This window comes from Triplophysa rosa, linkage group LG3 (assembly GCF_024868665.1).
Source record: "Triplophysa rosa linkage group LG3, Trosa_1v2, whole genome shotgun sequence".
NCBI lineage: Eukaryota > Metazoa > Chordata > Actinopteri > Cypriniformes > Nemacheilidae > Triplophysa > Triplophysa rosa.
In genome coordinates this window covers 14938219-14951924 of record NC_079892.1, presented here as the reverse complement: position 1 = coordinate 14951924, position 13706 = coordinate 14938219, and the positions used below count along the sequence as shown (strand labels likewise).

General features: G+C 36.6%; 1 protein-coding gene across 1 annotated transcript in view; it reads left to right on the top strand.

Moving 5' to 3' along the window:
* Positions 1–13706, top strand: part of wwox (WW domain containing oxidoreductase) — a 229757-nt gene that overhangs the window by 61658 nt on the left and 154393 nt on the right. Inside the window, exon 7 of the mRNA XM_057330055.1 lies at positions 11655–11840. Coding sequence (XP_057186038.1) covers positions 11655–11840 — 186 coding nt within the window. The remainder of the gene's footprint in view (positions 1–11654; positions 11841–13706) is intronic.

The window sequence follows — 13706 nt, the reverse complement described above, 5'->3', positions numbered from 1 at the left end:
ATTGTTTTGCTGGCTGGTTTATGAATGAATAATAATAATCTTATATTATATTATAAGCAAAATATGACTTGAAAATGTTTTTCAATATATATATTTTAATATATACAACTTTTTTAGTATTTAATAATATATTACTGTTATGTATTACTATCATGTTACAATGTTATTTATTATGGTTAAAGAAAAAGCATTTATCAGTTTTAGCGTGTCTCGTATGTCCTCTGTTATCATATCAGCAGTGTTTTATCTGTAAACATTCATTAGTTTTGTGATGGTGAGCTGTAGCGATCAGTAATAAGGCTAATGAGGTCTAATTATGATTTAATAAAGACGTGTCTAGAGTGTTTTGTTCGCGCAGCGAGGGTGTGCCGTTTCACATGAGCTGTGAAAGACACATTTTAACTTATTGGACTGTAGTTTTCAGGAGAGAAGTGTGTTGTGCCAGAATTTAGTTCTGGACAGTGTTCTAAACACGATGATGAATTATGATCAACGCATTTTTTTAAGTGACTTTGTGCTGCCATTGAGTCATATGGGCAACACAAGTTCAACGTTCAAATGAATATTATTATTACTATGCAATCCATAACTTTTGTCTCTATATTGTCGTTTCTGTTTGAAACATCAAACTCCAGTTCAGCTTTACGGAAGATGGACAATGACACTATGTGTGACATCGTAACCGACAGCAAAAAAATCATAAATCATTATTAAAATCTTATTGTTGTGAATTGAGGAAATGTAAGGACCCAGTTTTCAACATTACAGTCCTGTTTATGTACTTGCTCAACTGTACTTTTAGCCAAAAGTTTTATAACCCACTAATGTTACGAATAAACAACAAAAATATTTTCTTCACTTAAAAGTAATGAAGTTCAATTCAATATGTAATTGTTGCTTTACTTTTAGTTCTCAAGTGTTTTAAATCAGATTTTGTTCTTGGTTCCGGTCCATTAGTCCTCGTTGGATCTATTTTCTTGTACTGTACTATTTTCTCGTCCTTCACAGTTCCATCAGCCCACAATCCATATTTAGTGAGTTGCAGTAACAGTGGTGACGTCCTGCTCGTGTGGGGCATGCGGAGATACCGCTGGTGCCCTCGAGGGGCTGCAGGACTCATCTGGCCTCTGGCCGGCCCCGGGGCACGGCAGCAGCTTGGTCAGCAGCCAGACCCCTGGAGGTGACCCCCACCCTGTCCCTGAGCCAAACCCCCACCCCCTACCTCAATAAGCATAACTTTCTCAAATGCGTGTCCTTCCTCTCACTGGGTTGCGTAAAATGTGTTCGTTGAGCATCAATTGTGAATATGAGATCTCACAAGCACAGTACATCGCAGATGCGACTCACTATTGAGTTTTGCATTAGCATGTTGCTAAGCTAAAACCGCTATACTTTATTAAGCATAAAAAAAAGATATTTTTAGGTTTAGATTGAATTTATACTGAAAAAAATGCGTCCTTTGCAATGCATTATGGGATTGATGTGTGTTAGGATACATAGAATTCTTGATTTTTTTTGCGGTCGCGTTCGCATGTATTCTGTAGAACTGCGGTGTGTGTGCTTCTCTGTCGAGGCTGACTGGTTAAAGTGACTGTTCAGTCTTGTGCAAAGCGCTCTTGGTTCTCAACTTTCCAAAACACATCACGGCCAGTCAGCTCATAATAGAAGCTGATAGGCTTTAATAAGAAAGAGAGATTAACCCATTAGTTCAGTCATTTATTTGGCCCAGTGACCCACATTCAAACTGCATGGAACTAGACCGTGTGTCTGAACAATGTAAAGGCCTACCACCCTACAGGACCTGATGCTTCATGGACTTCAGAAAAGAGCTGATGGACTTCAGCGACAGTATAACAGGAGGTATAAATCCAGTTTACAACATTTTTTTCGGAATATGTAAAAATTGACTACTTGGCAGATTGAAATCGCATCTTGGTGTAACGGACTCTTAAAAAGTTAGGGCAGCCCACATTCTCTCATGACCCAGTCATGTTTTTTTTCCCGTGTTACTCTTTTTGTGCATTGGGCTTTGCTAACAACACATTGTCTGGCGCGGCTTTGGTGTTTTCGAGAGGGAGTTTGGCTCATTTGTCAGAATTTATAAGTGTATGTAGATGTACACTGTACAGATGTTTCTTTCGCATAGCATTGTTGTTACCAAAAAAGAAATGACACGAGTAACCAAAAAAATACCATGAGTCTTGTTTAGCACTGTTTACTGAATGATGTATGGGGTTTTACATTCCTTTTTGAACCTTTGTTACAAAAGTCAAACTATCACACGTTTCCTCAACAAACCACATAAGTTAAGGTATCTTTCACATCAGTAGCGCGAACGCTGAGGGAGGAATCATTTGCCAACATTTAACACTTTTGGTTAGGGGTTTGCAGCCTGATCTCATGGGTGTTCATGGGAACTCTTTTACAAGGAGGCTAATTCATATGAAATCCTACGATGGAAATTCGTTAGAATTCAAAACCAACCAGTAACTGGACAAACAAAGATTGTATTTAAATGTACAAATGTACAAATTCATGCAATTTAGAAACCTAGTAAAATATTCATGAATTGCTGTTACATTGCGTTGCGGTTTTTTCAGATACCCAAAATGAGCCTGCATTGTTTTTTTTTACAAAAGGTCAATTCCAGCATTATGGATGTGACATTTTGCATTGTGTAAGTGACATAAAAATGCTCAGAGAATGTTTTTGTTACCATTATACTGCACGATTTGTTTATATTTTACTAAACCATTGTTGATTGAGTTTAAACATCAGAAATCTATGTATGAGTCTATGACTATGTATGCGTTTTCTATTTTAAAAAGGGGAAATGAACATGCGTTGTGGATGGGACAAAAAAGGACACGGTTTTAGGGAGACAACAAACTTTGTATGATTTCTGTGAATAAAAATTCCCAAAACCAGAAGCAATAATACATAGCAAATGAAGAAGGGGTGACTCCGTTACTTTTGTCCATTTGTGAGGAATATACCGTTATGGATGTGACTATGGCACTTACCTGATTATGAAAAATCATGCACTAAAAATCAAACGAATGCTTTAAAAACTTGAAGAGAGACCTCACATGGGTATTTGGACTACCAAATGTTGATATCTGTGCTGTTAGTATAGTAAAAAACCTTTGGTAAAAACTAGATTTTTTCATGGTAAGGTTGACATTTTCACGGAATTGCCCAGAGCTAGACTACAAATTAACAGTTGTTGGTGTAAAACAACATGGACAAGGATGTAATTTAACTTGAAATTGTTTATATTATTATGCTATAGAGTGTTTTTTGTATATTACAAAACTTATGCACATGTCAGGTTCCTGAATATTTTGTTACATACAATAACTTGTAACACAGTGGGGCATTTTCCCAGACAAGGATTAGATGAAGCCAGGACTAGGCCATTTTTAGGATATTTAAATCGTTTCAAAAACATATTTTACAAAAAAACAACATCACTTTGGCATCTTGAGACAAAACAATCGCACCAAACTATTTTAAGATACAGTATGTCTGTGCAAGTAGTTTTTTCGATAAAGACACCTATAACGTTTGGGACTAGGCTTCAGCCCTGTCCTGGAAACCAGTCAACCACAATTGGTTTGTGATGATTTCCAGAACATTTACAACGAAACTGATAAAATGACATCATCACATCCCTCCCATTGGCTAAATGACCTTTGATGACCTCATCAACTCTCAGAGCTCAAGCAGAACCTTGAGTCAAACACACCTTATGTCCATGTTCACACACATACACCCTTTGCACGTAACCCCAGAGGGTGATCGCATCCAAGCCAGCGAGTGAGGGAGTGAATGCGTGAATATCTTCTCTCTCCCTTGCCAAGGTTGTATTTCTTCATTAGCTATTCCCAGGATGTGTGTGTGTGTGTGTGTGTCCCAGAGGAGGTGGAGTAGATTAATTCTCATCAGAATGGAGAGGTGCTCAGGTGTGAATGGCAGCAGGCAGCTGGTGAGACCACGCCACGCCTTCCTGTTTCTGTTTCTATCGAGATGTCTGCAGGCGCTCCGAACACACATTAACAATTACTGCCATCGGAGCTTAATTCAATCACAGTTCTTTACTTTTTTTGTGCTCTCTCTTTTCTTTTGTAGTCATTTGTAAACCCCCATACCCTCACTCATTTATTCCTCTCTGTGTCGTTTTCCCTTTGTTCTTTGCCTTCTGTATGTGAAGGTATTTCCATGTCGTTATCACTCTTTTGTTCACGTCAGGTACTGCAGCGTTTAATTTACTCCGTCACACAACATATGCCGCGGGGCCAAGCTGTCAATGTTTAATCTGTGATGATGTTTGATTGCGTGTTTTTTTGGCAAGCATTTGGTGAATATTGATCGTTTGTGGACAAAATTTCCTGACGCTAGGCTAATTTGTAACAAGAGCAATGCAGTGGTACAAATCGTTGACGATAACTGCCGGTGAAACTACACCAAACTGTTGGTTTAGAACATGACATTCTTTTCTGTCTCTAAGACAGGTTCTTATAGACCACTTTGGAAAACGTAAAGAACGCTGGTCCAGAAGAACTTCCTGTTTGAGTTTTTCAACACTGCACAAGCAAAATACAACAGAATGTTTATAACGAATCCAAATGTTAAACGAATATCGTTAAGATTTATTAAAAAAAAAGAGTCCGATAGTGCTAGAGTTTACATCTTGGGAAGTGGTCTACACAAGTGAAACGGTTAGTCAGTCACATGCTGTAATGCAACACAAGCGTTACAATGCCAGTATGAACCATCGGACCATAAAACACAATCTTACGGCAATTTGTAACTGTTGTACTAAGTAGCTAAATTCTGTAAATTTGGACGATCTTATTTTGTATGTTTTAGCATGATTTGCTTTCAGCCTCCATTATTACTTTTTTTGTGCTTTTGTACAAAATCTACTGTACATCATAAAAATTCATACGATTAAGCTACCTTGCAGTGAATAAAGATTTTACTTGGTTTAATGCAAAATACAACTTATTAAAAAAAAATAGGCTGGACTTTATCTCCATCAGATACACAGTGGTTTACTATAGTCATCATCATTTTTCATTGTTTTAATGTATTTGCAGTAAAACCATAGTAACCACATTTTCACCATGGTTTTACTACTGACAATACTGTTACCACACTATTAGGATATTATTCATATTGTATAATTATTATATATTTTAATCATAGTTATTAAAGTATTGATAGTGCTATAGCTTTAATGCGAGGGAGGTGTATATATGAGTGTATATACACACATTTGCACATTCTGTAGGAGGGAATGGGCTCCTCATAGAAAATACGTCGTTCCGTTTGGCGTTTGATAAGACCTGTCACAAGTAGATGGGCGCTGTACTTGCGTGACTAGAAAGTAGCAGCCTGGGGGTGTTATCAAGATGACCACTGAGTAAAATGACTTTCCTTAAAGAGACTTTGATGTGTGTCAAACACACGTCCATTCATTCGCAATTGCTTTCATATCACTTTTTAATGTGTGGCTTGTTTGTAACGGCTGTGTCTGTGGCTAGCGGCAATAGCTTCTATATGTTACGCCAACTAGGCTAAAGATATCATCATCTGTATGCCCATTTGGAACACTGTATGGAGTGCTCATCTGTCAACAAAAACAAAGTTGAGACAAAAAGTGGTAATATAGGTATAATTAATCAATATGCCACGACAAACTGTTGACTAAATTTATAGAACTTTTCACGGTAAGACAAAACTGTAAGCTGTATAAGAAATGTTTCTTGTTTCTTGCTTGTACTTGATACACAGGAGGTTATCAATATGATAACATTATATGATAACAATATGATAATAAAGCATAAAGATATGCTTTCTTTAATTTTCACACTTTGCCGTACATTAAGGTTTGTGCTCTAATAAAATACTGTGATATATCCCCTCTACGTATGGAAGCATATTGGTTGCTATTTTCAATTTGAAATGCAATACGCAAAATGGCAATGCAGTATGTAAAATGACAATGCAATTGTGTATTTAAATATACATTTTAAATAACATATGTGCAACATTAAGTGCAAAATGAAAATAAAAATGAAATTATATCAATTACATCCATGCACGTAACGAGCGATGCTGGCTCCGCCTTCACACAATGATGCTGTATCGGGGAGGGGGTGTGGCCAGCTCGAAATGCATTTTCAAGTCCACATTGAATTTTGCAACACCCAACAAGCTGTGTGTAAATGAAAATGCAATCCCAAATGTTCAACCTGTTAATGTTAATGCATTTAGGAAAAATAACTTTTTAATTTTCATTTTGCTACAGTTTTGCTTGAATATCTTAAACATATATAATCAATCCGGGGAATGCATTTTCATTTTAATTTTGCAACTTAAAGAGCGTTAAAATATCCATTTAAATAACACATTAAAACTAGTGTAGGAACTGACAAATGTAATTGATATAATTTAATTTTTATTTTCATTTCTTAATGTTGCACATATGTTATTAAAAATGTATATTTAAATACACAATTGCATTGTCATTGCCATTTTGCGTATTGCATTTCAAAATGGAAATGGCTACCAATATGCTTCCATACTCTACAAAGCTGCTGTTAGCCCGACGTCCCTTTGGTAATGACACAGTTTTGGGTGGTGTTGGTTGTTGTTAGCTCATAGCGCGCTACACAGTTTACAGCGTGTGTGTCCATTTTAAAGCATCGTTCTGTTAGCCTCACATTTTCTCTGCGGCCCATAAACGCGGCCCCTTAATGACGGCCAGTCAGAGTGGAGGAGGACAAAAGCAATCATTCTTTTATGGCTGGAGATTATTCTCAGGTCAAAGGTCGTGCCCTGGGGGTTCTTTAAAGTAAGTATGGAGCGTTATTCCTCCCCGTTTGGTCGTTACCGCCCCCGCTCGCCATGATGCGTAAATTGCACATTTGCGGAAGACCCCCCTGATCGCATTAATAAGTTTAAAGGGAGTTTTTACATTATGTGGGCTAAGCTATTAAAACCATTTGTTAGCTTTTTGCTTATTAGGACACGGCTGGCGGGAGGCCGTCTCTGAACGATCGTGCGCTATGAGCGAGAGTTGTTAAATCATAGGACACAACAGCAGGATTATCATACAAATAACAACTCTCCTTTCCACCGAGACCCATTTCCAAATCGACCAGAGAAATTAAATTTTGGAAGAGGGAGATTTTGTTTAAGAAAGAAATTATCTCAGTTTGCCTCATAAGAAGGCTTGTTATGGCCTACCGTAGCTTAAAATATCTCCACTGCATCATCTAGGGTATCCTACCGTCTTCTCTCAGCAGAGTAACAACAGACCTGAACTTAATCTTACAATTCACAAAGAAAATGTGTTTGGTGTCTGTTTGCCCATGCAGTGCATGTGTGTCAGGATATTGTATAAGGCCGTGTTCAGATTTGACTTCTTTTTTGAAGACGCTAGCATCTGTTTTACATTATAATCCTATGGAGTAAACCGTCTTTTCAAAAACGTCCTGTGCGCTTTTTTTTAAACGCCAGCGCCGGTGTCATTTTCTGCAGCTCAGAGCGTCTTTTGAGGTTGAAAAAAGTTCAACTTTTCTGAAAAAAAAACACCCTATGTCAAGCTCCTTTTTCACAGCTAAACAATGACAGAGACCTGTCGTTTCCATAACAACATGCGAGGAACGTGATTGGTCGAGAAAGCTCAAGCTCGAAAAAATAAAATGCCCGAAACGCCCGTTGGAGCATAGTGTTGTATAAATGTAAGTTTAATTTTCACTTTCAGCAACTTCTGATTGCATTTCTAGCGAGAAATTAGTATTATAGTTTAAATATGTGATTAGTTATTGCAAAGACGCTCTCTGTTTATAATTCAAATAGACTTCCGTTACGCTGCCTATTCATGCACAGATGCTGCCTCCGAAGTGCCAGCATTTTGTTTTACTAAAAAAAGCCCCTTTCAACTTTTTCTTGTCAAAAAAGAAGTCAAGTCTGAACACAGCCTAAGGTGTTTTTCATTTTTGGTTGACACGTTGCTTTTCAGTTGTTCTGGATTGTTTTAGTGTGTTGTTTGGCTATTGGCTAAAGAGTCCAAGAGTTCTGGCCTCTTGACATGGATCAAGTCCTTCTCTCTAGGATTGTTTGTATGATATTTTATGTTTTATACACCCATACACACATAGTTGTATATGTGGTTTCCATAGATGTAATGGTTTTATATTGTACAAACTGTATATTCAAGCCCCAACCCTAACCCTACACCTATACTCCCCTTAACTCTTTTTAATTTAATTTAATTTAATTTTTTATTATTTAATTTTTATTATTTTTTATTTATTTTATTTTGCTGTAAAATAAATAGCTCTGAAAATTCTGCCGCCATTTACAAAAAATAATTGGCTTTGGAAATGTCAAACCGTTAATGAACTCATGCGTAGAGATAAAAAAATGGCGACACACTAGTAACATGAATCCACACGAGTGATGCCAAAACGTCTTCAGTGATAATGTCTGATGTATGACACCACATTTGTTTCGGGCTCTGTATGCATGAGTTGAACAAATATTAGATTTTACTGTGAATATCAAGTTATTATAATGATTCTTTAGTTTTAGTGATTATACACCGAAGAACAAGGTTTCATTGCTAAGAAAAAATATCCTATTTTGTGTTTCGCAGAAGAAAGTCGTATACGTTTAGAGCAGCATGGGTGCATAAATGATGGCAGGATTTTATTTTTGGGTGAACGACTTCTTTGCGAAACGTCTGGCACATCCCCTGAAGCCTGAAGAACAGGGTGGCAGTACCCCTTTATTTTCTTGCCCGATACCAGAGTCTTCCTGTCTTCCAGAGCACCCATGGGATGCGTTTTCTACCGCTCGCCAGCGATCACAGACATGTTCCTCTTCCATTACACCGTTTCAAAGCCGAGCATGAAAGTCATAAAGTTTAATGGTGTTCTCTCAGGTACAATCACTCCCTCTTTTTGAGTCCACGCTTCATTAAGTTCTACAGAGATCTGAGCGCACACGCGTGAGTGTATGTGTGAGCGGCAGGATGCATGCCCATGACTGTGAGATTGTCAGTCAGAGGAGGAGAGTAGATCTGTTTCCTCCACAGATGTTTCCAGCGAATCGTGTTCTCCAGCGGGAGATGAAGTGCTCTCATGGGTCCTGGAGCATCTTGCTGCCCTTTGGGCAATCGTGAGCTGTGCTGAGCGCTCGTGTGTGCTTTATTGTGAGAGATGATGTTTGATACCATCTATTGAAGATCTTCTGTGAAAGTTTAGCATTTTTGAAACTGGGTCTGTTTCCAGTAACAGAATACATCTTCCTGTAATATGCAGTTGTTAAGGATTTTAATTAGTTGTTTTAAGATGAGACATTGGCATTTTATCCGGCTTTTTAGGTCTTTGAGAATTATTGGGACAAGGGTATTTTCTGTCAAAATAACATTTTTGTTTTGTAAGTGATCTCAACAATATCTAGATTTTTGTTTTGTTACGTTTCATCTTTTTGTTTCATTTTGTTTTTAGTTTTCTTTTGTAAAGGTTTGTATTTAGTTTAGTTTCGTTGCATTTTGTTTTGTTTCATGTTTAGTTTCATTTTTTGTTTTGCATTTTGTTTTGTTTCGTTTGTTTTGTTTTTCGTTTTGTGTACCGTTTCGTTTTGTTTTGTTTTGTTTCATTTGTTTCATGTTTCATTTAGTTTTGTTTGGTTTCATTAATTTTTTTAATGATCCCGACAATCTTTCCTCTGAATCTTTGCTGTAGTTGTGATCTAGACTCCGTAATTCTTTTTAATTCGGAGCCATTCATTAAACTATCTTTTTAGTTATAGTATAAATGCTGATTCACACTGATCCAACAAATGGCAACGAACACAAACAAACTCCAATATCAACAAAAGAAAACAGACTCCAACAAATACCGGCAAACACCAACATTCTAAATTCTTATTGACATTGATCCAACAAACGGCAAAAGAGGTTAGTAAATGGGCCTTAAAGGAGTAGTTCACTTCAAAATAAGCCCCATTGACTTTCCATAGTTTTTTTTATTCCTACTATGGAAAGTCAATGGGGGCTTATTTTAAAGTGAAGTACTCTTTTAACGGCTGTAGAAAGGTATTTATTTTTTTATAATTCACATGTATGACACGTTGGGCTTTGTTGAAATCTCAATGAGAATTTAGAATGTTGCTGTTTGGTGGCGTTTTGGAGTTTGTTTGTGCTTGTTAGATCAGTATGAATTAGCCTTTAGACATCAAGCTAGTAGTTGTCAAATAATGAGCACAAGGATTTATTTATATATAAAATAAATAACGTGCTGCTTGTCCTTTTGTGTTTAAAATGTCAGTAACCACAACCTGATCTCAACAGTGCCGGTTAAGCACCTGCGTGTTTCTAATAGAAGCGTATGGTGTAACAGTGGGCCCTGTTCATTTCCCATGATCCTCTGCGTTTCCACTGATGCACGCTGCAGCGTTCCGCGCAGTACCTGAAGGGAAATATGAAGTGTACTTTTTTTAATGTCATAGAGAAGACTCATTAAAGCAGGGCATAACAATTCCTCCATTAATTTTCCAGCAACCAGTTTTTAATTAATAGTGCAGGCAGTGTTAAATATGGAGTACACAAATTGCCCGTGGGCTTCGTAATTAATTCTAATGGAAGAAATTAAAAATTGGTGGGGTGGATTCAGATTATTTCGCCGTACGGTCATGGTTTCAGGACCACTGAAGCGACTCTGTCAAAGAAAAAGATCTCATGTGGACTTTGCAGAAATCTCTGACCTTTCTCTTGCTGATGGATGGATGTTTGGCCAGACTGACCTTGGAAGAGATTTGTTGGGATAATTGTGTGTTTGAAAATTTAGTTCAACTTAAATTCAATTTGTTTGATTTTAAGTAAATGCTATTTTATTTGTTTATAAGTAAATTATTTTAGTTTTATTTAGCACTTTCTTAGTTGATTGATTTTTTTTTTTTTTTTTACAAATTTTTGATACATTTGCACACTTGTTATTCTTTGTGTTAGTCGTAGTTGCTAGTGTTCATTGTACAGAGCTAACATTTGTAGTTGCAACCTTTATGGACACATAAATTGTCTTTAATGACAAAAAAGCACACTACAAAAAAGAGGCTGAGAAATAAATAATATATGCACTTACACTGGGTTCACACCAAACGCGAACAGTCGCGTTCCACGCTCTTCGTTAATCGTGGGAAACGTTTGTTATTTTCGCGTGAGTGACACGATCTGACAAATATTTTCAACTTTCGCTGAAGACTAGATTGACGTGCCTATACGCGTCTTTGCATTGACTTTGATGTAATTTACTCGCGCAAATAGCTTAATTCGCGTTTGGTGTGAACCCAGCATTAGTTTGTAAAATTAGAATGTTACATTTCAATTGCTTTGTTTCATATATATATATATATATATACATTATAGATAATATACTTTTATTCGCATTTCTTTTATCACCTTTAGTAGTTCAAATTGTTATGGGGAGTTGTCTTGGTCAAATAGATGCACTGAGAGAATAGAAGCACACAATTGAGATTTCACTACATTTGTCTTGCTATACAGTTCGAAAAAGGTAAAACTTCTACTGTATGTGTATTTGAGTGTTTTCTCCTTTCATCCTCTTTTTCTGAAGGCCCCTGCACATTCTGGTGTGTAATGCAGCGGTTTGCACGCAGCCATGGAGTCGGACTGAGGACGGCCTTGAATCCACCTTTCAGATCTGTCACCTGGGTCATTTCTACCTGGTTCAGCTCCTGCAGGACGTCCTGCGGTACTCTGCTCCTGCTCGGGTGGTGGTGGTCTCCTCGGAGTCTCACAGGTGAGACGTTCTAATCTTTTCTGAGATGTCCCTCTCGCCTGACCTCTGATCCTTCAAATCACAGCTTCGCGTTTAATCTGAGGTTTACACAAGATGCCATGTGATGCTTATTACAATAATGGCAGGAGATTTTGCAAGCCTCGATGCAAGCATCAGTTTCACTTTTATACAGTTTCTTGGAGTCAATTCTTCTATCAATTCCGAAATAGGTTTGTGATAGCGAAGTTTAATCATTTAAAAATTGGTCATCCGCTGCAAAATAATTCTCTTTTGTAGTGCATGTAAGGTTGTGAAAAACATTTACAAATTTAAACTAGTACCATGGTAACATTTCTGAGGCTTTCTACTGTTTTAAAAGCTTAAAAAAACACCACGAAAGTGATGCATATGATTTTTCCACTATAGACCGTTTCATCGGACGTGCGCATACCTGACCCCCAGTTATCTTCCGGTTTGTGTTTGGTTAGTGTCTAATAATATAACCATTTATATTTTATTTCATTTATTTTAATATTAATTTGTATTAATATTTTACGGTATAATAATTGTATTAAATAAACGATTTGTTGAATTTTGTTGTATGTTCATTTTATTAAATAAACAATTTGTTGAATGGGCCCTGTAGTTGGGTCGCATTTAAAGAAACCGTATGGTTCATTGACATCTAGAGGTTGAGCTTGGTATCGCAGTCTAAATTCAAAATATTGGAGAGACAAGTTTACCCAAGTAACGCTTCTTCTCGGTTTCTTTTGAATGTTATCAGAAATAATCTACAGGCACTCTGTTGTTTGTGAATGTGAACCGGATGTTCAGGTGGGGTCACAAAAATGCACATGCGCAGTAACGTTTCTTTATGTTGTTAAGATGAAACCATTTATATTCAAAGTTTTTAAAGCCACAAAATAGTTTTGTTAAACAAACACATGGAAGTCTTTGCTATTGAAGCTTGATATTACACTCTAAAAAAGGCTGGGTTAAAACAACCCAATTTGGGTTATTTTGGTAACCCAACGCTGGGTCAAATATGGACAAACCCAGCGTTGGGTTATTTTAACCCAGCCGGCAACATGCTGGGTTGTTTTATTTAACTCAACTATTGCTTAAAAATTACATTGCTGGTTTAAAACAAACCCGAAATATTTGAAAATAATAATAATAAAATCACAGAGAATTACTAGAAGCAACAGTAAGAATCAAAAGTTGAAGTTTTATTAAGGATCGAAATGCAAGAAAAAAGGAATTCATAAAAAGCATGCAATATGTTAATGTTCGATGAACAATAAAACAGAACATCAAAAAAATAAACAACATCAATAAATTACATTAGTTTAGATTTTAACATATACATTTAACAAGGTTATTAAAGTGGCACAAGTAAATATAAATAGTTCGACAACTTTCCACTTCATAAACTCATAACGTTTTAGAAAATATACAGTTAACAAAGTGGCACGAGTAAAATGCTTTAGGCAATTCCAGCGTTATGGATGTGACATAAAAACACTCAGAGAATGTATTTGTTACCAATATACTGAACCATTTGTTTATATTTTACTAAACCTTTGTTGGTAGAACTGCACTTATATGATCAAATATCAGTCTATGCACAAGTTTTCTATTTAAAGAAAGGGAAATAAAAACGCGTTTGGATGTGAAAAAAGGACACCGTTTTCGGGAGCGACAAACTTTGTAGGATTTCTGTGAATTAAAATGTACAAACAATACCTTAACTTGAAGAGAGACCTCACATGGGTATTTGAACCACTAAATGTTGATATCGGTGCAGCTAGTACGTAAAAACCTTTGGTAAAAACTAGTGCTGTCAATCGATTAAAAAAATAATTGGATTAATCACATATTTTCTGT